Here is a 27,131-nt window from a genome sequence, read left to right as displayed (position 1 = left end):
GCTCTTATGTTCAGTTATACTTTCATAAATGATCTAGAATTCCCAGAGCACTAAGGGTTAGCTAAAAATGCATCGCTATAAGATGCTTGTTTTGGCAAGGGATAGTTTGTCTGATAAGGGAGTGTTTAATGCGATGAGTTATCAAAGGTAAAAACTGAGAGTCTTTAAAACTTTAAAAGCAGCGGAATGTCTATCTCTTGAATCTTAAGCAGGTAGTACAATAATATTTATCTAACTACAACTACTATATATATATATATAGTATATACTATATATACTATATATATATACTATATATATATATATATATATGTATAGTTTTATATATATATATATATATATATATATATATATATATATATATATATATATATATATATATATATATATATATATATATATATATATATATATATATATATATATATATTCTATTTTATTTGTTGCCAAAAAAAAACTAAATAAATACAGAAGAAAAACACTGTTGTACAAAAATAAAAATATGTTTCCTTAAAAAGAAGATATATACAAATTTGTGTTTGATATTAAACTAATAATTGTATCTAAAAAAACAAATACCTTTAACACCATTATGACTAAATCCACCCATAGATATCTTACACATGCCTGGGTGGTTTATATTGAATATCTATGAAAATCAGTAGATTTTTTTCTTTTTACTCATTGGAGGTAAAAATTATGTATAGGCTCATACTGAGTCAAAAAGCATAAATACATAATCACTGTTCTAAACTGCAAGCACACCATGTATCTCCATTGATCGAGTGTAAACTTGTGACCAAAATTGGTTTGAATGATATTTATACTGTCTATATGGCACCGAGAAGCAGAGCAAAACATTCTGTAAACTGGCAGACTGTGTTTCCTGCAGTGTTCTGTTATATATGAGTATTGTTGGTTTATTTCTTCTTTTTTAATTTACTGGCTTTGTTTCTAAAGCCGGCCATACATGAGTCAAATTCCAAAATATTTTTTCTTTCAAAAAGGGAAGCCAAGAATTTTTGTTTAAATTACGCACCATTAGTAGGCCAATTTTTGTGTAGCCATTGAATTTAAGTGATCGGGCATGTTGGAAAGTTTTTGAAAAACAAACAATTTTCTAATCACCTATGTAAAAATTGTGCAAGAAAAGAAATGAACACAAGCACAAGAAATTACAATTCCCAGAAAGAAAAGAAGATTCACGGGCACAAATACTCTTTTCTGTATCAATATGAGTTAAAGTTGAAGGCGTCATTGGTCGAATTTCTAAATCAATAATTGCACCATCAGATTACAAAATGCACAAAATGGCTGAATTTCAAAAGGAAAAAACTGAATTTGACCCATGTATTGTCTGCATATGTGTCCAAAACCCGCTAAAGTCTATAGTCAGCTTTAAAGGGGATGTAAACCCGATTTATGAAATTTGAGCTGGGCACATATCTGTAGTGTGTTTTTGTTTATCTCTCTTCAAAGCACTATGTCCCGTAGCTTTGTCCTGTTTCGTTCCTCTGTTGTCAGCCTGATAACTTTTGACAAGCTATCCTTGACAGGAGATAGAAGTGTGTGTCTGGGGAGGTCTGGGGAGGTTGCACTTTCTAAACAGTATATAAAGGTGAAGCCAGCAGATATATCCCTACAGATATGTAAAATGTATGTAGGGAGATTTGTTTCATCTCTGTGAGGCTTCACTGGGTATATGTGAGGGTTTACATCCACTTTAAAATAATAAACTATATCAATTTCAGCTGGATATAGTATATTTCCTAATGAATTCCTTATTTTTGAAAATGATTTAAAGTGTATGTAAACTCTGAAGTTATTTTTCTGTATAACTGACATAATGGGGTCAATTTGCAAATAGCCTGTTTACTTTGCAAGGAAAGTTGCACTTTTCAGGGGGATTTTTGCCAGAGATTACTGAATAAGGGATAGCTCCGAGGACTTCCACCATTCAATCATGTGTAAACAAAAATGCTTTTTTTTATCCTCCTTGAGAACTCTTTGCACAGTGACATTTCACCACATTTACTAAGCTCAGGGGTAAATGTACTTGCAAAGTGCAACTTCTTTTGTAAAAGGAACAGCCTATTTTTCTTTAGTTAATCAACCCAAATGTCTCAATCTATACAGTTCTTTCAAGCAAATATTTTTTTCTCTAAATCAGTTGCTAAGCTTTTTACTTGAAGATCCTGTCAATAACAGCCCTTAAGCCTGGTACACACTAACAGTTTTTTTTTCACCAAAAAAATCCTGATGGCTCTGTTCGAAGCCGCTGTACTAACCATGCAAGTTTAGTTCAGTGATCTCCTCCACTGAGCTATTGTGTTCTGACAGGCGGTCCCCCCCCCCCCCACCAGAACACTCCAGTCAGTGCTCTCTGTCGTTGGCTGAGAGCGCTGATCGGGAATCGGACGGATGCTGGTTTTCCAGCATGCACATCCGACAGATACCAGCCAGACAGACCAAAATACACATGGGCCTAGTGTTGGCTGTTGTTTTTACAAGGGGCCATTGTATCCCGATATTTGGCCTGTGTGTACAGAGCTTTACTGTTCCATATTGATAATACAGAATGATTGTGACAAAAGAACCTTGCGCAAAAATAAATAATATAAGTAAATAAATAAATAAATAAATAAAATAGCAGCTCCCTACAAATGTAGATGAACTACCTTGAGTGAAAAAAATTATAGTGAGGGGGCGCTAGTGATACAATAGTGTTTAACAACCATAGTAAAATGACAATACCACACAATAATATTTAAAACTGTTAAAACCTCTTACATAAGATACATAAATTGCACCATGCTAAATAATAATGTGAATAAAAAGTAATACTGTAAAGTCCTTTAAACTGTCCATATGAGGAGGGTGGTGTACGGTTCCTTTTAGTGACATATGTGGGTTATCCACAGTGCCAGGGAAAGATACCTAATAATGTAAGCAGACACTATGTTATTTGTTTTATTTATTTTTTATTAAAACAATATTACGCTATTGGTTCCCTTCTTCTCTTATTTTCAATGGGTCACCATGGTGGAGAGGAAATTAAACACATAAGTCTCCTGATATATCTCTAAAGACATTCAAGCAAGCCTAAAAGACTTTACCTACTAAGCATTGTGTGACCTTCTTTTTAAGTAAAGAGGTCATAGCTGTCTGATGAGTAGGAAATCCTAATTGAGCACATTGGTTGTGTTTTTTGGATTTCCTGCCCAGTAGTGATTTTTTTTTACACAATATGCTACATTGGTAATTTATCACTGACGATCTTATGGACAGTTTAAAGGACTTTGAACTACAGTATTACTTTTTTCTCACATTATTATTTAGCACGTTGGACTTTATTGTATCTTATGTAAGAGGTTTTACCAGTTTGTATTATTATTGTATGGTATTGTCATTTTACTGTGGTTGTTAAACACTATTGTATCACTAGCGCCCCCTCGCTATTGTTTTTTAATACCAGGTAATTGCCTTACAAATAGCAACTGCCTTGTCACCCTCCCATGTGAGCTCCTTCAGTTGGCCAGAACTTAATGTTGTTAGCCTGCTACAAGAAGTGCTGTTATTAATGGGATAGATTCACAAACATTACAAGCCCGCTTGGACTTTTCCTAGATGTCTCTATCTAGTTCATTAATTCATGGTTTGCCACTTTCAGCCATTACCCATATATATATATATATATATATATATATATATATATATATATATATATATATATATATATATATATATATATATATATATATATATATATATATATGGGTAATGGCTGAAAGTGGCAAACCATGAATTAATGAACTAGATAGAGACATCTAGGAAAAGTCCAAGCGGGCTTGTCCTACACTTTTATTCAGCAATGCGGCAAACACTTTTACAATGGAGAAGGGATTTGGAGAATCCATAGCATAAAAAAACAAACAAATATCAACCAATAACTAAACTCAGATTGGTTCCTAGCTAACAGGGTGCCCCTTAATGGGTTCCCAAAATATTGGCATACAGCAGCAGGGAACAAACATGCCTGTGCACACATGACACTAATAAGACAGTCTGGTCAACAGGTAGGATGTGGATCTAGGCATGGAGAATGTATTACATCCAAAGCTCCACAAAGCCCAGAACAGAACTTATTAAGATTCTTAGAAAACAAAAAAATATGTATTTCTTTCATCAGTCAAAAAAGCTGGAGCCCCCACCTTGTGTTTTACATACAGTATATATTAAACATTTAGACATTTATATGTCTATTATGTATCTGCATTACAGTGTTTGCATAACATTTTCATAGGCAGTGATAGAAAAAAGCTGCAAAATATAGAAATATGTTCATCCTATCCATTTCCCTGTTTTGGGCAGAGGGGATTTTCACCCTTTGTTACTTTTCTGATTATTCAGATACATACAGAATATTCCATAGTGTTTAGCAAATATCATTCATAACTAAAAACAATCTCTTTCATTTACACTGAACTGAGCCGCAACACGAGTCATTGCAATGGAAAGGTGCAAAGAGATTAAAGCTATTTGAGAATAACATCCCACACATTAGTAATGTGTCAGCCACTAAATTATATAAATTCATCGGCTGCTAGCTATGCTTGCATAAGAATGCAATGCTGAAACTCCCAGATGTACAGAGATTTATGAAATACGTTGCTAGCTTACCTATTGTAATGCACTTTTCACATTATTCTGTTGTAGCTCTTTTTACAACCATAGCAGAATTAATGATTATTACCTAATCTTTATGTTTATCTATCTTTTTTTTCTAGCTGATGGATGCACTGACTGGTCTGTGGATTACAAAAAATATCAGGTTCTGGTGGGTGAGCCCGTACGGATAAAATGTGCACTTTTTTATGGATATATCAGAGCAAACTACACATTAGCACAGAGTTCTGGACTCAGCCTGATGTGGTATAAAAGTACTGGGCCTGGAGACTTTGAAGAACCAATTGCTTTTGATGGAATAAGAATGAGCAAAGAAGAAGATGCTATTTGGTTTCGGCCGACGGTGACAGAGGATAGCGGTCTTTATGCATGTGTCATAAGGTAAACATTGACCATCGAATGATTTCCAGTGATTTATTGTTAGCTTGTCCCTAGGCAATGTTTTCACAGTATCTTTGAAATGTTTATTTTTGCATAAAAGTAAGTTGCTGATAATTAAACTGCATTGTATGTAGTAACACTACGGTCACAAAATATATACTTTTTTTCATAAGATTTCACAACTAGCTAATATTGTAACTAATATTGTATTATGCATTGTACAATTTTTTGCTAACATACTGGACTGGGGACAGTAGGATATATTGTGGAGCCTAGGGGGACCTTTTATGATTAGTCACCTAGTCACATAAGTTTTATGTATGTATTACTTGCTGCACTTTTATTAATAACTGAGGTTTATCACATTGGTTAATCATTTATGGATTGTGTTTCACTTATACACGTCTGATCAGTGGGAGTACATTCCACTGAGTTACCTTACATCAAACCCATCTGGTTCTTTGATTGCCTCACATTTTTTTGCAATTTTCTTTGTTCTTATCTTTTATTTTATTTTTACTCACACACCTTAGGGAAGGTGTAGGTGGAACATCTAGTGGGGTGGAATATTCTGGACACACCATTCCAGTTCACCACTGGTCAAGGACTTTCATATCACTTTCAGCCCATTAGTGGGCATTTTTGTTCACTAATATTGTTTATCACAATTATTTATTAATAAGGGGACCTTCTAAACACCATCGGAGGCTCTTTTTATGAGCCCACCGCACCAAGGTGCCCGACACTTTAACTCTCATTGGTATAATTAGTCACACTGAAGACAAGGACACATAAAATACCACACTTTAGCAGGGCCACTACCCTATATTCAACTGTTATCTCATATATATATATATATATATATATATATATATATATATAAGATAACAGTTGAATATATATATATATATGATTATTATGAACATATACTGCATACTATGGGCCAGATTCTCAGTGGAGATACGACGGCGTATCTCCAGATACGCCATCGTATCTCTGAGTTGCACCGTCGTATCTATGCACCTGATTCATAGAATCAGCTACGCATAGATTTCCCTTAGATCCGACAGGCGTAAGTCTCTTACACCGTCGGATCGTAACTGAATATTTATGCTGGCCGCTAGGGGCGTGTACGCTGATTTACGCGTCAAAATATGTAAATCAGCTAGATATGCAAATTCACAAACGAACGCCCGGCCGACGCAGTACAGTTACGCCGTTTACGTTAGGCTTTTCCCGGCTTATAGTTACCCCTGCTATATGGTGGCATAAGTGCGGAGTACCAATGTTAAGTATGGCCGTCATTCCCGCGTCGAAATTTGAAAAAGTTACGTCGTTTGCGTAAGTCGTCCGTGAATGGGGCTGGACGTCATTTACATTCACGTCAAAACCAATGACGTCCTTGCGGCGTATTAGGAGCAATGCACACTGGGAAATTCCACGGACGGCGCATGCGCCGTTCGGGAAAAACGTCAATCACGTCGGCTCACAGAACATTAACATAAAACACGCCCCCTGTCCCACATTTGAATTAGGCTGGCTTACGCCGATCGATTTACGCTACGCCACCGCAACTTACGGAGCAAGTGCTTTGAGAATACAGCACTTGCCCGTCTAAGTTGCGGAGGCATAATGTAAATCGGATACGTTCCGCTGCCGCAAAGATACACGTATCTACCTGAATCTACCCCTATATATATATATATATATATATATATATATATATATATATATATATATATATATATATATGTGTGTGTGTTACAGGCCACTTGTGAAATCAGGCATTTTACAGAATGCTTAGGTAGTGTATAAGAAATTAGAATTGCACACATTGCCTGTAATAGAGGAATACACATTACACCATGCATGTATAGCAAGTACAATGAATGTAGTAGGGTATTTAGAGTTAAAAGCTTAACGGAAGAGGGACAGAGCTTAAGTTTTCACAGAAGTCTTCTCATTATCTACTTTTCTCCTGATGTTGCATTGAGCTGTATCTTGTATGATCTTTAGTGACCATCTGGTTAACTGAGTCTCCCACAGCTTTGTCTGTTATACTAGGGTTTGTGTTGCTGTTCCTTTGTCAAGTATTTGTTAAATTATAGTCTGAAAAGTGAACACAGTCACTCAGCAATAATACAATTTTCTTGCCATACTACAGTAATCTTCAGCTGCCAGTTGTATGCCTTTGATTTTTATAGATTTGTCTTCAGGATAAAGCCAATAAAGCAATACATTTTTGCCATAAAACATACACACTCAAGTTGGGTTTTCTGCCAGTGATATGTGAAGATTTAGGTCCACATATGCAGTCCTCAAAGGTCTGTCATTTGTTCCCACTCATGATCTTAATCTATTTGAATGGGTCACAAACTTGTTTGCTAGAAAATTAGCACTTAAAAAGAAATTTAGTAACATCTAAGGATATTGAAACATTCAAGCCCCCTTACACACTATCAGTTTTCCTGCAGGTTTTTCTCTTTAGGTTTACCAAAACCATCTAATATGAGGTCAAACCTCAAGAGTTTCAATTTGTATGCAATCAGGCAGGCCCTTGCACTACATGGTTTTGGTAAACCTGAAGAGAAAAACCTGCAGGAAAACTGATAGTGTGTATGGGGCTTAAGACTCAGGGACTTAGAATCTTTGCAAGCACAATGTGAGGGTGTTAAAGGTCCCTTTACAACATTCAGACCAAAAGCATATCATACTCCTCTGATCCCGCAAGGAAGCCAGATGAAAATCTTTGTAAATCTGGTAGAGAGAGATCTAAACAACCTGTGGAAAAAACATGGAAGAATAAGGGGAATAAAAATGTCAACCTCACCTATCTAGAATGGAAAGCCCTGGAGGAATTAAAGAATAATCTGATCATAAAGACTGTAAATAAAGGTGGCAATATTGTTCTAATAGACAAACCCTTCTACCTAAGGATGTGTTATGATATTCTCAGAAATTAGGAAAATTATGAGATTCTAGAGAGAGATTCTACCAAAAAATATTTACATGAGCTGAGGCAAATCCTTCTGGAGAGAAAAGAGAAGGGGTCCTATCAAAAGAGGAATTGGAATATATGATGAATTACCACCCGACAACTGCCACTTTTTATACACTACCAAAGGTGCATAAAAAACAGCTTACCCCTCAAGGATGCCCAAAAGTTTCTGGAAACAACAATCTAACTGAGAAAGACAGCAGATATATTTATTTTGTCATGCGCACCTATGTATATGGTGTATGGTCATATATAGAAGACACTCAAGATTTTGTCAACAAATTAGAAGGGGTGACTCTGACTGATGACATCTTACTGGCAATTTTATATGTGGAAGACTTGTACAGTACCATCAATCATGATTTGAGTCTTAAAGCGTGTGGACACTTCCTTAACACCAGAGGCATTGTACAGTATTCCAACAGCATACACAACTGATTTTGAGATTACTCAAGTTTGTGTTGGAACATATTATTTTAATTTTTAATGGCAAAATATAAAGTGCCTTGAAAAAGTATTCATACTTCTTGACATTTTCCACATTTTGTCATGTTACAACCAAAAAAGTAAATGTATTTTATTGGGATTTTATGTTATAGACCAACATAAAGTGGCACATAATTTTGAAGTGGAAGGAAAATGATAAATGGTTTTCATTTTGTTTTTTTACAAATAAATATGTATAAAGTGTGGTGTGCATTCAGCTCCTCTGACTCAATACTTTGTAGAACCACCTTTCTCTGCAAATACAGCTTCACGTCTTTTTGGGTAAGTCTCTGTACATCTAGAAAGTGAACTTGTTCTCCATTCTTCTTTGTAAAATAGCTCAAGCTCTGTCAGATTGGATGGAGAGCATCTGTGAACAGCAATTTTCAAGTCTTGCCACAGATTCTCAATTGGATTTAGGTCTGGACTTTGACAGGGCCATTCTAATACATGAATATGTTTTGATCTAAACCTTTACCTTGTAGCCCTGACTGTATGTTTAGGATCGTTGTCCTGCTGAAAGGTGAACCTCTGCCCCAGTCTCTAGTTTTTTTGCAGACTCTAACAGGTTTTCTTCTAAGATTGCCCTGTATTTGACTCCATTCATCTTCCAATCAACTCTGGTCAGCTTTCCTGTCCCAGATGAATAAAAGTATCCCCACAACATGATGCTGCCACCTCCATGCCACCATGGGGATTGTGTGTTCAGGGTGATGTGCAGTGTTAGTTTTCCGCCACACATAGAGTTTTGCTTTTAGATCAAAAAGTTCAATGTTGGTTTCTTCTGGCCAGAGTACATCCTTTCACATGTTTTCTGTGTCCCCCATACAGCTTCTAGCAAACTAAAAACAGGACTTCCTATGGCTTTCTTTCAATAAAGACTTTCTTCTTGCCACTCTTCTATAAAGGCCAGATTTGTGGAGTGCATGACTAATAGTTGTCCTGTGGACAGATTCTCCCACCTGAGCTGTGGATCTCTGCAGTTCATCCAGAGTTATCATGGGCCTCTTGGCTGCTTCTCATATTAATGCTCTTCTTGCCCGGCCTATCAGTTTAGCTGGACAGCCATGTCTTGGTAAGTTTGCAGTTGTGACATACTCTTTCCATTTTTAGATGATGGATTGAACAGTGAGACGTTCAAAGCTTGGGATATTTTTTTATAACCCAACATTGATTTAAACTTCTCCACAGCTTTATCCCTGACCTGTCTGGTGTGTTCCTTGGCCTTCATGGTGCTGTTTGTTCCCTAAGGTTCTCTAACAAACCTCTGAGGGCTTCACAGAACAGCTGTATTTATACTGAGATTAAATTACACACAGGTGGACTCTATTTACTAATTATGTGACTTCTGAAGGCAATTGGTTCCACTAGCTTTTAGTTAGGGGTATCTGAGTAAAGGGGGCTAAATACAAATGCACAATACACGTTTCAGATATTTATTTGTAAAACATTTTGAAAACCATTTATCATTTCCTTCCTCTTTACAATTATGTGCCACTTTGTTTTGGTCTATTACATAAAATCCCAATAAAATGCATATAGGTTTTTGGTTGTAACATGACAAAATGTGAAAAATGTCAAGGGGTATGCATACTTTTTCAAGGCACTGTACCAACAGAAGACGGGCACAGCTATGGGAACTGCATGTGCTCCCACATATGGCAGTTTATTTTTGGGATGGTGGGAGCACACTATAGTGTGCCAGAAAGATTTGGAGAAATACATGTCACATAATCTTATGTGGGCAAGATTTTTTTTTGTGGCAGGGCACAAAAAAACTTTAATAGAATTTGTGACGTGTTCAAACAACAACAGTATCAGGATGTTCTTCACCAGTGAAATCCATGAGGATCACCTTCATTTCCTAAGAAGAAGAATGAATGGTATGATGAATACACAGATATACCAAAATCCACCACAACCAATAGCCTATTAGATTGGACAAGTCATCATCCAGCCCCCCTGAAGAGAGGGATAAATACTGGGCAGTTAGTGCAAGCAAGAAGAAATTGCTCTTTAAAGGGGACATGTGGAACATAAAGTTTGTGACTGTTCAATCATTTTAACAAAAGAGGGTATAAGTTGCGGGATCTGGAGAGATTGTATAAAAAAGTGAAGGACATACCAAGAACACAGCTGTTGAACCCCAAAAGAAATATCAACAAAGAGTCAGGGAGCATGAGAATAATAGGCACATATCGTAGACAATCAAGCCAGATTTATAACATCATACAAAGATACTGGCACATCCTACAGGATGATAAGGATTTATCAGTCTCCTACTATCAAGACCCCAGATTACCTATAGAAAAGGGAACAGCCTCAATGATATTATAGTTCACAGCCACTTTGAGGAAAGAAGCTCCATATCATGAGGTCCCTTAACATTGCTACCAGAGAAACTGAAGGGTAGTTTTAAATATGGCCATTGTAAAGCCTGTATATATGTGCCCACAGTAAAGAACTTTATCAATCCAAAAAAAATATATATATACAGTACAGACCAAAAGTTTGGACACACCTTCTCATTCAAAGAGTTTTCTTTATTTTTATGATTATGAAAATTGTAGATTCACACTGATGGCATCAAAACTATGAATTAACACATGTGGAATTATACATAACAAAAAAGTGTGAAACAACTGAAAATATATTTCATATTCTAGGTTCTTCAAAGTAGCCACATTTTGCTTTGATTACTGCTTTGCACACTCTTGGCATTCTCTTGATGAGCTTCAAGAGGTAGTCACCTGGTGCAGCACCCCATCACTCTCCTTCTTGGTCAAATAGCCCTTACACAGCCTGGAGGTGTGTTTGGGGTCATTGTCCTGTTGAAAAATAAATGATGGTCCAACTAAACAAAACCGGATGGAATAGCATGCCGCTGCAAGATGCTGTGATAGCCATGATGGTTCAGTATGCCTTCAATTTTGAATAAATCCCCAACAGTGTCACCAGCAAAGCACCTCCACACCATCACACCTCCTCCTCCATGCTTCACGGTGGGAACCAGGCATGTAGAGTCCATCCGTTCACCTTTTCTGCGTCGCACAAAGACACGGGGTTGGAACCAAAGATCTCAAGTTTGGACTCATCAGACCAAAGCACAGATTTCCACTGGTCTAATGTCCATTCCTTGTGTTCTTTAGCCCAAACAAGTCTCTTCTGCTTGTTGCTTTTCTTTAGCAGTGGTTTCCTAGCAGATATTCTACCATGAAGGCCTGATTCACACAGTCTCCTCTTAACAGTTCTAGAGATGTGTCTGCTGCAAAAGGTGGCTACTTTGAAGAACCTAGAATATGAAATATATTTTCACACTTTTTTGTTATGTATAATTCCACATGTGTTAATTCATAGTTTTGATGCCTTCAGTGTGAATATACAATTTTCATAGTCATGAAAATAAAGAAAACTCTTTGAATGAGAAGGTGTGTCCAAACTTTTGGTCTGTACTGTATATATATATATATATATATATATATATATATATATATATATATATATATATATATATATATATATATATATATTACTTTTTTTGCAATTGTAGTACAGAAGGTGTAATATATGTAGCAAAATGCCCCTGTCCACTTCTATATGTTAGCAGGATGATTCTCCAACTGAGGCCTAGGGTTTTGGAACTTATAAATGAGGTAGAACTAAAAAAGGACAGATCAATCACGAGACATATGTTACAAAAGCATAATGGGAAAGCAGATAGCCTGTCCTTTTGGGTAGTTCAGCAGATCAAACTGGGTCAGAGAAAAGGTAACCTGGATAAGAGATTATTAAAAACAAAAGCCAAATGGATCTTTCAGCTGGGATCACTTCCCCCATGTGGAATCAATGAAGGCTTCACCTACCTACGTTTTGCGGGTGGTAGTATCTTATAGCATCTGAAAAATAAAAGTTATTTATTTTATAATACCGATTTGGGATTCAGATGTGTTTTTGAGAAGGCATTAAAAATATATACAAAATAAAATAAATAATAATTAAATAAAAGGGACATAAGATGTTCCATACAATAATCACTAGATGGCGCCAAAAAATGTCACGAAGCAGAAATAGAAGCAGTTTATAGAAAAGTAAAACATTTTCATGTGGTGAATACAGCACATTATTCTATGAGCACTTATAATTTATTTGTTGCACCCCGAACGAAGCTCTATTATTGAGCGAAACATGTAGGGTATTTTGGTTTCATAAGGATAGGTTTTTGGTGCACGGTCACTGTTTACATGGGGATACATTTGGTGGGGAGGGGTTTTTGATCAGTCTGTTTGAATTCCTATACTCTCTAGATCAGGGATAGGTGTGTTAGTGAGATTACACTGCAGCATTGGGCAGTCTTTTTAATCCACAAAATGTAGGAACAATGGGGATAGTTTTTCATGAGTGCCTTTGAATAGGGAGGGTTTTTTCAGTGATAGGACAATTCTTATACCTCCTCATTTACTCCCTCTAATTGCTGCAGTGCAGTGCAGTCATATGCGAAAACACACATATCCTACAAATCAACCTAATAAAGTCCTAACATGCTTTAGGCGTCATCCCTAGGTTTTTTGGTTTGTGGGCATACACACCTTTTTGAATCAAAGATTTAGGTTCAAAATTATATTTTCTACATTTGTCATGGTGCACTCTGCAAAACTTAGTATTGAATAACAAGTCATATTTTGTTTGTATAAATAGTTTTATGATATATGTTGTTGTTAATAAAGGTGCATGATTACCCAGGCTTTATGAGACAAGGAGCCTTAGTGACATGGAGCAGAGTTGCCACCTTTGCAGTTTCTGGTAGTTGCCAGGAGAGCTAGCATTACCTATAATTAGCATTGACATTTTTTTTTTTTAGTGGTCTGTGCCCTTAAGGCAGATAAAAACCTTGCTTATTTACATCAGGTTGCTATATGGTTAGACAATAGTGTCTATAAATCATGAGAATACTGTAAGCCCACAGTTGCCATGTTGGAAAGGATGGTGCATTAACAACATTTAAGTACTTGAATACCTTGGGTGGTAGTTGAAAGGAGAACTGTTGGGATGTTAAAAGCATGTATTATATATTACAACTAAGGATGAGCCGAACACCCCCCTGTTCGGTTCGCATCAGAACTTGCGAACAAACAAATGTTCGTGTGAACTTTAGAACCCTGTTAAAGTCTATGGGACTCGAACATATGAAATCTAAAGTGTTAATTTTAAAGGCTAATATGCAAGTTATTGTCCTAAAAAGTGTTTGGGGACCTGGGTCCTGTCCCAGGAAACATGTATCAATGCAAAAAAAGTTTTAAAAACTACAGTTTTTTCAGGTGCAGTGAATTTAATAATGCTAAAAGTGAAACAATAAAAGTGTAATATTACTTTAAATTTCATACCTAAGGGGGGGTGTAAAGTCAGCATGTGAAAAAGCGCATGTTTCCCGTACATAGAACTGTCTCTGCACAAAGTGTCATTTCTGAAAGAAAAAAAGGCATTTAAAACCGGCTTTGCGGCTCTAGTGAATTGTCGGCTCTGGCAATTCAGAGATGATTAATTCATAAAAAATAAAAAAAGCCTGGGGGTCCCCCCAAATTCCATTAACAGGCCATTCAGGTCTGATATGGATATTAAGGGGAACCCCACCGTCAATTAAAAAAAAATTATGTGGGGTTCCCCCTAAATATCCATACCAGACCCTTAAGGTCTGGTGTGGATTTTAAGGGGAACTCCACCCCAAATTTAAAAAAAATGGTGTGGAGTTCCCCCAAAAATCCACACCAGGCCCTTATCCGAGCACGTTAACCTGGCCGGCCGCAGAAAAGAGGGGGGGACAGAGTGCGCCCCCCCCTCTCCTGAACCGCACCAGGCCACATGCCCTCAACATGGGGAGGATGTCCCCATGTTGATGGGGACAAGGGCCTCATCCCCACAACCCTTGCCCGGTGGTTGTGGGGGTCTGCAGGCGGGGGGCTTATAAGAATCTGGAAGACCCCTTTAACAAAGGGGACCCCCAGATCCTGGCCCCCCCATGTGAATTGGTAATGGGGTACACTGTACCTCTACCATTTCACGAAGGAAGTGTAAATAGTTTAAAAAAATACACACAGACACCGTAGAAAAAATTCCTTTATTAATAAAAAAAAATCCAGCGGTGGTAATCCACTGTCGATGCGGCTCCCTGCTCCAACGTTGTCTTCTATCCAGCGACGGATGATCTCTCCAGCGATGGGTGATCAGTGGTCCGGTCCAGCGATGAGAAGATCCATCCATCCAGAGCACAGCAGACGAGCCCCCCCCTGTGGACACAGCCCAGCGGAATGACGCGCTGGAGCTTTGACATTACTTATATAGGGGAAGCGGCCACCCGTCACGTGACCCCGCCCCCTCTGACGCACCCTCATACGTCACTGGGAAAGACTGGCGCCTTTTCACATGCTGACTTTACACCCCCCCAGGTACGAAATTTTAATATTACACTTTTATTGTTTCACTTTTAGCATTATTAAATTCACTGCTCCTGAAAAAACGTCAGTTTTGAAAACTTTTTTTGCATTGATACATGTTTCCTGGGACAGGACCCAGGTCCCCAAACACTTTTTAGAACAATAACTTGCATATTAGCCTTTAAAATTAACACTTTAGATTTCTCCCATTGACTTTAACAGGGTGTTCCGCGGGTTTTCGAATTTGCCGCGAACACCCCTAATTGTTCGTTGTTCGCTGAACAGGCGAACAGGCAATGTTCGAGTCGAACATGAGTTTGACTCGAACTCGAAGCTCATCCCTAATTACAACCTGAGCACCTGAGGTTATGTGATATACTTACAGTAGATCTTGGTGTTATCCGTATTTACTAGCAGAGAAAAATATCATACATATCATATGCCTTGTACACACGACCGGTTTTCCCGCCGGGAAAACTGCCATGAGAGCTTTTGGCCGGGAAAACCGGTCATGTATATGCTCTATCGCAGTTTTCCTGACACTGCCAGAAGAAAAACTGCCGGAAAAAAGAGAACCAGTTTTTTTTTTCCCGCCGGGATTAACGGTGGTCTTTTTCCTGGCAGTTTTCCTACGTGAAAAACTGCGATGGAGCATACACATGGCTGGGATTCCCAACCAAAGCTCCATCGCAGTTTTCCTGTTGGGAAAACCTCTCATGTGTAGGGGGAAAAACTTACCGAGCACGTGTGTACTAGGCAATACAGTTTAGAATGGTTTGCATTTTGAGCCCCCCAGTTTTTATTGAGATGTTCTTTTTTAACCACTTGGTTACTGGGCACTCCCTGCCCAGGCCAATTTTCAGCTTTTAGTGCTGTCACACTTTGAATGACAATTTGGCAGTCATGCAACACTGTACACATATGAGATTTGTATAAAAATATAAAATAAACAGATAGAGCCTTTTTTTGGTGGTATTAAATCACCACTGGGTTTTTTATTTCTTGCAGCACTGATGGGCAGCACTAATGAGCAGCACGGATGGGCACTAATTGGCACTAATGGGGCTGCATTGATAATTAGGACACTGATGATTAGTGCCCTGATTATCTGTGTACATGTCCCCTTTCAGGATTGCTGTTTACTGGCTCTCCTCTTCTCACACTGTGACAGCGCATGAGGAAAGGAGAGCTAATAACTGCCAACTATGTTTACATTGTAATCAGCAATGATTGGACACAGCTGATTACATGGTAAAGGGCCGCTGTGATTGGCCATTTACCATTTTTTGTGATCAGCTTTGATCACAAAGGGCACTGTATGCATGAGAGGCATGTTTCCAGGAGGAAATGAGCGAGCCACACTGTATCAATCTTTCGACTATGGTGTGGTTAGAAAGTGGTTAAATCCTTTACTTATGCTGTGCATGGACATTACAGGTAGCCTCAGGGGAGAGAGGGACACTTCAGACCTTGACTCATCTTAAAATGTGACATTTCCATAGAGCTTGCTTATGAACTCTAGAGGTAGGGTGCATAGAAAGTTTTGTAAGCAAATAAAAGTATGTGCAGACTCATTTCCATGCCTGTTTTTATTTATAATAATGAATTTGTATATCCGTATGACAAGTTATATTTTGTACAAAATTAATCAGATATTCAATAGCAATTGCACACATTGAGAAGTACCAAAATGGTTATTACAAATTTCTTGATAACGACATTTGAGAAATGTATACTGTAGATAAAGATAAATGACCCATTGCTGCTATGAATTCAAATTAAAACATTTATTGTAAGAATAAAAATGTGTGTTTTTGTATGCAGAATACCATATGCTCTAATATAGTATGATGCATTGCCAGGATTGAAATAATATTTAGCCTTGGCGTTCAAGCACACTACTTCACAATAGTATTTAAATTACGAGCATTCAATCATTGATATGTTCTAAACAAGCACAAAATGGTCTTTAAAGAAGAAATATGGGAATATTTTTTTTTCCGAATCATACTTACCTAGCTGGATGCAGCATCTGTCCTCCGCCAGCTCCAAGACTGAGAACTGAGAGAGCAAACACTGCTGATCGCTCAGTTCTCAGAGCTCCATGAGCAGAGAACTGTCAGTCACCAGCTCTCTGCTCTGCCATCCCCCACACTTACTGGGGGGTCCCCTTAGTCTGCCTGTAACATAAAGCATCTGTAGCATGCAAAGAGCATGCTGCAGCAAACATGTTATTTCTAAAGAAAAAAACGTATTCAGATCACATTTAAATTGACTCGTGATTGCAATTGCAATTGCCACCACCTGGCTATTAAAAATAAAGCGTGCCCCCCCCCCAGTCCATACCAGACCCAAAGGATTTTAAGAGGAACCCCATTCCAAGATGAAAAAAACAACAACATGGGGTCCACCCCAAAATTCATACCAGACCATTATCTGAGCAAGCAGGATATATAATATCCTTACTAATTCACCAAAAAAGTGTCAAAAGTGTTTTGACAATTTCTCTATTAAAACATAAAAGAAAAGTGTCCCCCAATGTAAATCCATCGACAATCATGCTGCCCCTGCCACACTTGAAAAACAAAAACTCTCCCGCCATCCACCATTTTAAAGTTCTTATATAGGTAAGGGCAGGGCCACCCCGCAATGTCACCTGCTGGCACCACCCCCCTTTGTGACATCATTGACTGGTGCAATAGGGGGTGGACCCCATGCTATTTTTTTCCATTCTTTTACTGCCATTTTTTTTATTATTCAACTGTCAGCAGGAAATCCTGTTGACATTTGTTGACTCATCTGTTGTTAAGGACACTGCGGCCAGCTTCCCGGCCCTGCTCCTTAACAGCCTGCTTTTACTGAGCCTTGATTTGGCAAACTTTGCCCAATCAGGGTGCAGAGTGCACAGTGCAGCATGCAGTGCATTGCAGGGCATTCGGTGGGGCGAACACCTGCCGAACACCCTGCAAACTTGGGTGTTCCCCGAATGAATGCTCGGGCCGAACCGTTTGCTCAACTCTAACAATGATATGCTGTGGATAGATTCTCAGACTCAACGTGTTAACTTATATGCTTCTTTGGTAGAAGGATGTTCCCAGATATGATGGGTCTTGATATGCTTTGGTGTGTATAGTCCCAACCAATATCCCATTCAAGGAGTTCACCCTGGGTGTTCAAGCAGGGGTAAGAAAAAAGTAATGTCAGCATATACATAATAGTTATATTACAAGCTGCTTGCAAAAGACACTGAAATGTTAGCTAAAGGAGGTGTTAGTCCAAAAATGTAATATATTGCTCAGAGGATTATTTTATGTTAGCCTGCAAATTACTTCCAATACTGCATACTGAAGGTGTCTTGCAAGCAACAACCAAAAAGGTGTCTTGCAAGCATCAGCCAGTTCAGAAACCTGGAGGGTTTCTGTATACCTTTGGTGTACCAAATGGCCTCAGTTTGCACTAAGACACATGTAAATTTCATTTCTGACTAGATATTCACTGATGCTTTTCTGCTAAAAGAATGCAGACACTGCAGCTTTCCTCATTAAAACAGTGAGATTTTCTGAGGCGGTTATTATAAGCTGACCTTCCCATTCAGCGATCGGCCTGGAAAGTACACAGTGAAACAAATGGTACAAACAAACAGAAACTGCCCCAACCTATAACTAGCCTTAACAGCAAAGAGCACATGGAAGGGTGACGCTTGACAAACAACAACAAGGAAAAATTCCCAGCTCAACTTACCAGCAAGCCTGCAACAAACCAAACAGTTCACATTAAAAACAGGGGTTTAGTAGGCATACATTTGCAAATACATGCATTATCTGTCAAGGTCAAGGCACCCCAGTATTATCTGCAGTAGGCATGTGCAAAAGGGAAAATGTTGTTTTGTTTCGTTTCGTTTTAATTCGTTATTTAATTAATTTCGTTAAGTTAGGTTCGTTACATGTGTTAAATTCATTTTCGGAACTCGTTCGTTTTCGACCGAATTTCGAAAAATCCAGTCGAATTCGAAAATTCTGTCTTCGAATATAATTTCGAAATTCGATCGGAATTCGAAAAAAAAAAAAAAAAATTCGAATTCCAAATCGAAAACCCGCGGACGAAATTCGATCGGAGTTCCAAAAAAAAAAAAAATAAATAAAAAAATTTCGAATTCCAAATCGAAAACCCGCGGACGAAATCTGCAGTCATAACTATAAATTTTGAGAGCCTCTATAGTAGAAACACATACACTGTATATAATAATGGATAGATTGAAAACAAATATGCCTGGAAGGGGCCCACCCCTCCCTAAAGGCACACGTTTCTAAGGCTTTATAAATACAGCCATAATTTCAGGCATTATTTCATAAGGGTGCAGGTATGCATGGTAGCCAATCAGCTTCTAACTGTCAATTAAACTTTGACCAAAAAAAATAAAAAATGAAAACTGAAAGGTTTCTATGCAGAGCTGCACCAGATTTTGAACTATCCAGTTTTAATAAATCAACGCCATAGTGTTTTATCAGATTGGACAAGACATAGCAAATATTTGTGTCAATATAATAATATATACATATAAATATATATAGATAATTATAAAATAGGTGTCTATGCATGTACACACAAGTGCTAATAAGTGCACCGGCAAGGTTATGCATTAGTAACTTTTTGGGGCCTCCTGCCTGCATTTGTACTGATAATACTGTAATACTGTATTCATTTTTATATTTTCTTTTTATTTGTAAATGTTATTTTGTTACATTTTTTTTTTTATTGTGTTAATTGTAATGTTCGTGCTAGTATGCTCCCTCTGAAGAGTAGAAGGGCAGCAAAGACATACAAGTTTGATTCCTTATCAACCCGAGCCCAAGCTTAGGGTTTGATTTTCCAATGCAGCCTTTGGCCCAGCTTACATTTTTGCCAGTCTGGGTGACTATATATGGAGGAAGCTGCTGGCTGTAATTGACACACAGACAGAATTCTCACCGCTCCAGGTGAGCCTCGTGATGATCAGGGGTTGTTGAACCACCAGGGTGCTGGCAATGCGGTAATAGCAAAAAAACAAAAGAACAAAAGCTGGACAGCCGCACTCCAAAATTTTCTTTAAAAGAGATGTCTTTATTTTCAACTGTGCATACAGTCACTGCAAGCCCACAAAAATCAGTATGGCCAACGTTTCGCACTGGCGTCAGTGCTTAGTCATGGCTGAGCACTGACGCCAGTGCGAAACGTTGGCCATACTGATTTTTGTGGGCTTGCAGTGACTGTATGCACAGTTGAAAATAAAGACATCTCTTTTAAAGAAAATTTTGGAGTGCGGCTGTCCAGCTTTTGTTCTTTTGTTTTTTTGGCTGTAATTGACATTGAACAGACTTGGAGAGTGTCAGCTACTTGAGTCTGACCCATACAGAACATGTGCTGTGCCAATTTGTGTGTGACATAGAAAGTGCTTGTAAAACACTGGCAGTGCAATACAGGAGTGTAGTGTTCAGCCGCACTGTAAGCATATCTAGTCTCCAAAAGCTGCAACAAAGGAGAACATACAGGTGTAGATACTCAGGTTGAAAGAAAAAACAATGTCTCCTGACTGCTGATGGGACATGAAATAGTAAAATACTTAAAATATGAAAAAAAAATTAAAACAATATTTTATTTTATTCCCTTCAACACTGCAAGTCAATGGGAACACTTAATAAATGTGCACAAAATACTAACCAGGCATTTAGTCACACTTGCTAGTTACACTAGAAAATGTCCTGTTCTTCTATGTTTGTCACACATTTTTGTAAGAGGCTATTATTACTATGCAGTTTAAGTACTCTAGCTAGTATCCTTACTTGACTTCCTCAATCTCTGTGCCCTCTATATCATACTATCGCATTTGAATAGTTAATGATCCATATTAAGCCACAACTCATCATGATTATTTTGTACTTCTAATCCTGTTTTACCTTTCTGTGGATATTAAGATTGTTGAGATCTCATTATTAATTCATAATCAAGATACTCTTGCTCTGCATATTAAAGCCCCTTCTCTTCAAACCTCTCTCATTAATTTTCCCTGGCTCGTTTGCTAACAAATCTTCATCTTATGCTTATCTTGTGCATGTCTTAAGATCGAGTTTTGTGATCTCTCTTTGCACATTATCTCTGAACGACTTCATTAATTTATCTTACTTCAAATATCATCTATGTATATGGAAGACATTTAAATGTAGAGGGCACCCTACTTCAGCTAGGAGTCTTTGATAATTTTTTTTTATTTCAAGGAGAATATTTACCTGACTACAGGCTCATTAACACTAGATAAGACTGAATATAGCTTTATGTGCGCTTTAATGTGCAGATTGCCTGGCCTACAAAAAATGCAAAACACCATATGGAATTTCATGTTCCCTAAATTCTGCTTATCAAAGTGTAATTTTTTCATAAGCTCTTTTTATTTACCCAATTTCATGGTAAATTAATGCACTGGGTCCTGAGTCTTCTCTCTTCATTTACCGCAGAGTGGGAGGGTCCTGGTTACCATGGGTGTAGTCTGCAGCTCTAGATTTGGAAAAGATGTTGGCAAAAAACAAATGTCAACGTAGGTGAGTAAAAAAGGGTTTATTTAAATAAATATGTTTAAATAAATAAATAAAATAATATAAATAATAATAAATAAAATAAAATAAAATAAATAATAATAATAATAAATAAAATAAAATAAATAAATAAGTTTTATTTAAATAATAAAAAACAAACAAAAAAAATAGAAAATAAATAAGTAGAATGGTTGGCAAAGGAGTGGAACGGAGGGATAAAGGAATGGGAGTTAAAAAAAATGTACCCACACATAAAGTGAATGAGTGTATTATTTGAGATGGTCTTTAGTACAATATATATTTTAACAGTTTAGCTTTTAATTATGTTTACATCTGACCACCAGATAGACATAACCTACTAATGAATATTGTCATGCACTGAAAACAATGGGGCAGATCCTCATACAGTGGCGCATTTATACGTCGTGCGTAGCGTATCCAAGATACACTACGCCGCCATTTTTTTCCAAATCCTGAAAGAATCCGCGCCATAAGTTACGGTGGCGTAGTGTATCTTTGCCGGCGCAATGGTGCCTAATTCAAATGGATGTAATGAGGGCGTGTTTTATGTAAATACGTTGTGACCCGACGTAAACAATGTTTTTTTTTAACTGTGCATGCGCCGTCTGTGGGGGTATCCCAGGGCGCATGCTCGAAATTAACTCGGAAAAAAGCCAATGCTTCCGACGGTGACGTCATTCTACGCAAATCCCTATTCGCGAACGACTTACGCAAATGACGTAAAAATTTCAAAATTCTACGCGGGAACGACGACCATACTTAACATTGAGTACGCCTCATAACAGCAGCTTTAACTATACGCCGGAAAAAGCCGAACGAAAACTACGTTAAAAAATGCGCCGGCCGGACGTACGTTCCTGGATCGCCGTAAATAGCTAATTTGCATACTCAACGCAGATTTCGACGGAAACGCCACCTAGCGGCCGCCGAAAAATTGCATCTAAGATCCGACGGCGTACTAAGACGTACGCCTGTCGGATCGATCCCAGATGCCGTCGTATCTTGTTTTGTGGATACAAAATAAAGATACAATGATGGGAAATTTTAAATTACGCCGGCGTATCAAGAGATACGTCGGCGTAATGCTTTTGTGGATCTGCCCCAATGAATGTATTTAAAAATGCAGCAAGTGTAATTATCTGAATTTGACTTGATTTCAGAATCTTGTAGAACCCGCACAGTCTTTTAGTCTTACCATTTCATAATGTTACATAACAAACATATTAATGTTATATAAATTTAATCAGCAAACTTTGTTGATTAGATTTTGGGCAAAATATATGGGGTGTGCAAATTATGTTGAATATACAGGAGGAAAAAAAAATCCTAATTTTTACTATTTATCCCCAATAAAATCAAAGGGAATTAAAATATATGCTTCAAATATTTCTAGGCCCTATCTGTCCCCCCAAAAAATATGTATACCATATTAGTGTGGACTACAAACACTAAAAATTATGATGCAGGGAAAAAATGACATTGCTGCAAGGAGAAAATACACTGGGACTCAAAGGCAGGAAAAGTCCCATAGACTCAAGTGGATAGTTTATTCCATGCAATCACAAGGAATTGTTCCTTTGAAGTAAGACATAAACAAAATGAATTCTGATTCTTATGGATTACTGCACATAGGATATAGCATTTAAGAACCAGCCTTTAATGTATATGGCTGTACATGTCAAGAAGCAGAGTAAAGTGAGCTCTCCAAGACATTACAGTATGTTGTAAAGGGATGCTTTCTGAAGAAAGATTCTCATCTTGCCTCATGCTAGCAAAGCCCTGGATTACAGTAGGTGGCACATTTGGGGCAATCAGACAGTGAAACTACTCTGAGCAAAATGTGTAGTCACTGACTGGATACATTTTCCTGTCCTGACTGGTGTTTCCTTTTTACCATGAATGGCAATTGTTTTAGGACCACAATGTCCATGAAACAGAAATTGAGGAACAATGCTGTAAAGCATCATAATTAAACAAACACAAAACATTTGGCGCATTTTGCTCTAGAATCACCAATATATGTCTGTTTTGTTGTGAAAATCCTTTGACTGATTTCTAAATACAGTATACACTGCAGTAGAAAATATGTCGCAGTGTGCCTGGTATTGCTGTAATTGGCTAACAACCTAATTACCATAGAATAGCTTGTTCTTATTGTTATGGCTAGAGTCCAAATACAATTTAAATTATGATGCTTGATTCAGCTGCATATAGTGAATTGAAGTCATTTTCTTTAATCAATTCTGCTTTTTGCAAGTATATAAAAAAAATGAAAGCTGGGCAGTTATAATTAGGAGCAACATGCAATATATTTATAGTATAGAAAATGTTAGAATCAAACTGAAAACAAACTGATGAATATATGAAAAAAGGTTAAAAACAAATTCTTAAAATCTCATCCATGCTTAGTATTCATCTCTAAACTCTGACCCTTATCCATAAACCGATTGACTCTGAATTTGTCAAGTAGAGTGGTTAGTTTTCACCCACATGGTGTGACAACATGAGGCTATGTCAAAGGGATTCTCTGGTGCAAAGAATAACTCTATCCTATGATTAGGAGTCACCATGAATGCAGAATAGAGCATATTTGACCAAGCCACTTCCTGATTAGAAGTTGAAATAAACATTTTCTGTGCAAGACTAAAGCCTCATATACATGACCGGTTTTCCCATCAGGAAAACTGCCATGAGAACTTTTGGCTGGGAAAACTGGCCTTGTGTATGCTCCATCACAGTTTTACCATCAGGAAAACTGCTGGAAAAAAAAGAGAACCAGCTCTCTTTTTTCCCCCCGGGATTCCCGGCGTTTTTTCTCCTGGCAGTTTTCCAATGTAAAATACTGCGATGGAGCATGCACACGACTGAGATTCCCGACCAAAGCTCCATCGCAGTTTTCCAGTCGTGTGTAGGGGAAAAACTTACCGAGCAGGTTCGCTGATTTCCCCTCGGGATTCCCAGGGGACTATTTAGCACTAGGAATTTCCGTACGTGTGTACGAGGCTTAAGATGCAGTAGAATGTCTGGAGAACAGATAAAGGTAAATTGGTTCAGACCCATGAGTGATGGACTAGCTGAGCCCTGCATCTCTCTCTTTATCTATCAATCCATCCTCAGGACCCTTTTTGGCTTTCATAGTACAGATAGTTTATGGAAAAATGGTTCTTTTGTCTGGCAGTGACTGCATGGTTCTCGCACTGTGCAGCACCAGCAATTAAATCAACACCTTCTGTGTTCTTCTTTCTCAGGTAAGTAACCGCTAACACCACTGTCTTCTTCCCACTGACTCCTTCATAAGATGGTATTCTTCCTACTGATCACCAATGTTGAGGGGCATTCTTCCTCCCATTGACCAATAATGTAAGAAGACATTATTCTTTATAGTGACCACTAATGTAAGCAGGGTTTCTTCTTCCCAACTACAACAAATATAAGTAGGATTTTTTTTCCACCGACCACTATTATAAGGAAAATCTGTCATGTATAGTAGCAACATTTCCACTACTAGTATACATGACTTTCAGCTCATGCCAAATGAAGATAAAGTCCAACATCCACATGAATGTCCAAGCAGCCAGGCTGTATGTCAGCCCAATTTACCGATGAGCATATTTAGGCAGCCAGAGTTATTGGATTAGTAACAATGGATGTAGAGCAACTTAAAACAAAGTTTTCTGAAATGGGAAAATACTTCAGTTATAAGGGTGAAGGGCAGCTATATCATTAATTAAACTGCTGCACATGCAAAGGAGATTAACTGCTTCATCTGATACCCAGCAAGGCTTAAGTTGTTGTTTTATTAAAAACTGGTGAAAAGAAAATGGGAAAATGGAAATAAAAGATAATTGGCTGCTTACTGTGACCAGTGGGGTTTTATCTCTTATTCTTTAGGAACACCATTGGTCACTATGGGCAACAACATTTTTCATTCATTTTTTTCATCTCCAGGTTTATAAAAGATAATTTAATTTAAAGTACACAATTTCCTTCTGTGTGTGCTTATGATAATAAAAACAGGCATTTTATTTACTGTAGGTTTACTATTTTCAAATTATGTACCAATTTGCACAGTTCAAATAAGTTGCTATAAATCAATAAAAAAAAATAATAACTTGGGACACAGCATTCAAGCTGCTGGGCCTATTTCCCAAAAGCCTTTGCCATGCAAGCTCCTGCTGTCAGATGTATAGCTCTTCTTAAAACATACACAACTTGCAATAGAATGATAAATTCTAGAGATTAATATATGTATAATACATGAGCTTTATTTTTTTATGGAAAACAAAGCTTTAAAACATTCTCGCAACAGACAAATCACTGAAAAACTGTGTGTGCCATTGCATTATCTATTGCTGCTATTATGGTGTGTTTTAATGAACACCTTACTTGCAGGCTGGATATTACAAGAGGCTTTTTATCTGTTCTCAAGGCTCTGTTCTGATAAATACAGTATGTGGAGAATTTAATGCAAGCAAATTAGATCAAGAAGGAAATGAGTAACATGGGCCTTTTTAAGTTTGACATAATGCATCTCAAACCACTTAGCTAGATTTAAAAGTGCTCAATTAATGAGAATGTTTATGACATGTTTTTTGTGGGTTAATAAATTTACAGTAGGCCAGATGAAGAAATGTGCTATGTTGGGCTTCGAGTTTGCTATGCAAATGAATTGTGTTATTTTCCATATTTAAAAAAAAATATATATACAGCATTAAAACAGCCATGTATTCATTTACAATTATGATATCATACAATTTTCATGGTTCGGAGTGTCTGTAATACTTAAATTCATGGAGATTGTTTATCATTAATAAATGATGCAGTGTCACACAAAACTAGAGAAAAGCTGTATGCAAACCAATAAGCATGTTATGTATGAACTTAGGGCCAGATTCACAAAAGAGATACGACGGCGTATCTCCTGATACGCCGTCGTATCTCTGAGATACGATTGGCATATCTATGCGCCTGATTCATAGAATCAGTTACGCATAGATAGCCCTAAGATCCGACAGGTGTAAGTGACTTACACCATCGGATCTTAGGCTGCAATTCTAGGCCGGCCGCTAGGTGGCGATTCCATTGCGGTCGGTGTAGAATATGCAAATGACTAGTTACGCCGATTCACGAACGTCCGCTTTGCCCGTCGCTCTAAATTTACATAGTTTCTGTAGAGATACGTCGCGGAAAACTAAGCATGCCCTCTAGGTGATCTAATCAATGTTATCGTTCCCGCGTCAAATTTTTAAATTTCACGTCGTTTGCGTAAGTCGACCGTGAATGGCGCTGGATGCCATTTACGTTAATGTCGAAACCAATGATGTCCTTGCGACGTCATTTAGCACAATGCACAATGCACGTCGGGAAATTTTAGGGACGGAGCATGCGCAGTATGTTCGGCGCGGGAACGCGCCTAATTTAAATGGTCCCCGCCCCATTTGAATTAGGCGGGCTTGCGCCGGGCGGATTTACGCTACGCCGCCACAAGTTTACAGGTAAGTGCTTTGTGAATCAAGCACTTACGCTGTAAACTTGCGGCGGTGTAACGTAAATGGGATATGTTAC

The 27,131-nt window shown here is 37.8% G+C and overlaps 1 protein-coding gene across 1 annotated transcript in view; it reads left to right on the top strand.

Moving 5' to 3' along the window:
- The window catches only part of IL1RAPL1 (interleukin 1 receptor accessory protein like 1), a 1,739,707-nt gene that overhangs the window by 912,093 nt on the left and 800,483 nt on the right, over positions 1 to 27,131 (top strand). Inside the window, exon 3 of the mRNA XM_040338202.1 lies at positions 4,788 to 5,067. Coding sequence (XP_040194136.1) covers positions 4,788 to 5,067 — 280 coding nt within the window. The remainder of the gene's footprint in view (positions 1 to 4,787; positions 5,068 to 27,131) is intronic.

Source organism: Rana temporaria, chromosome 2 (genome assembly GCF_905171775.1).
Source record: "Rana temporaria chromosome 2, aRanTem1.1, whole genome shotgun sequence".
NCBI classification, from domain to species: domain Eukaryota; kingdom Metazoa; phylum Chordata; class Amphibia; order Anura; family Ranidae; genus Rana; species Rana temporaria.
This window is presented reverse-complemented; position numbering and strand designations above follow the sequence as displayed.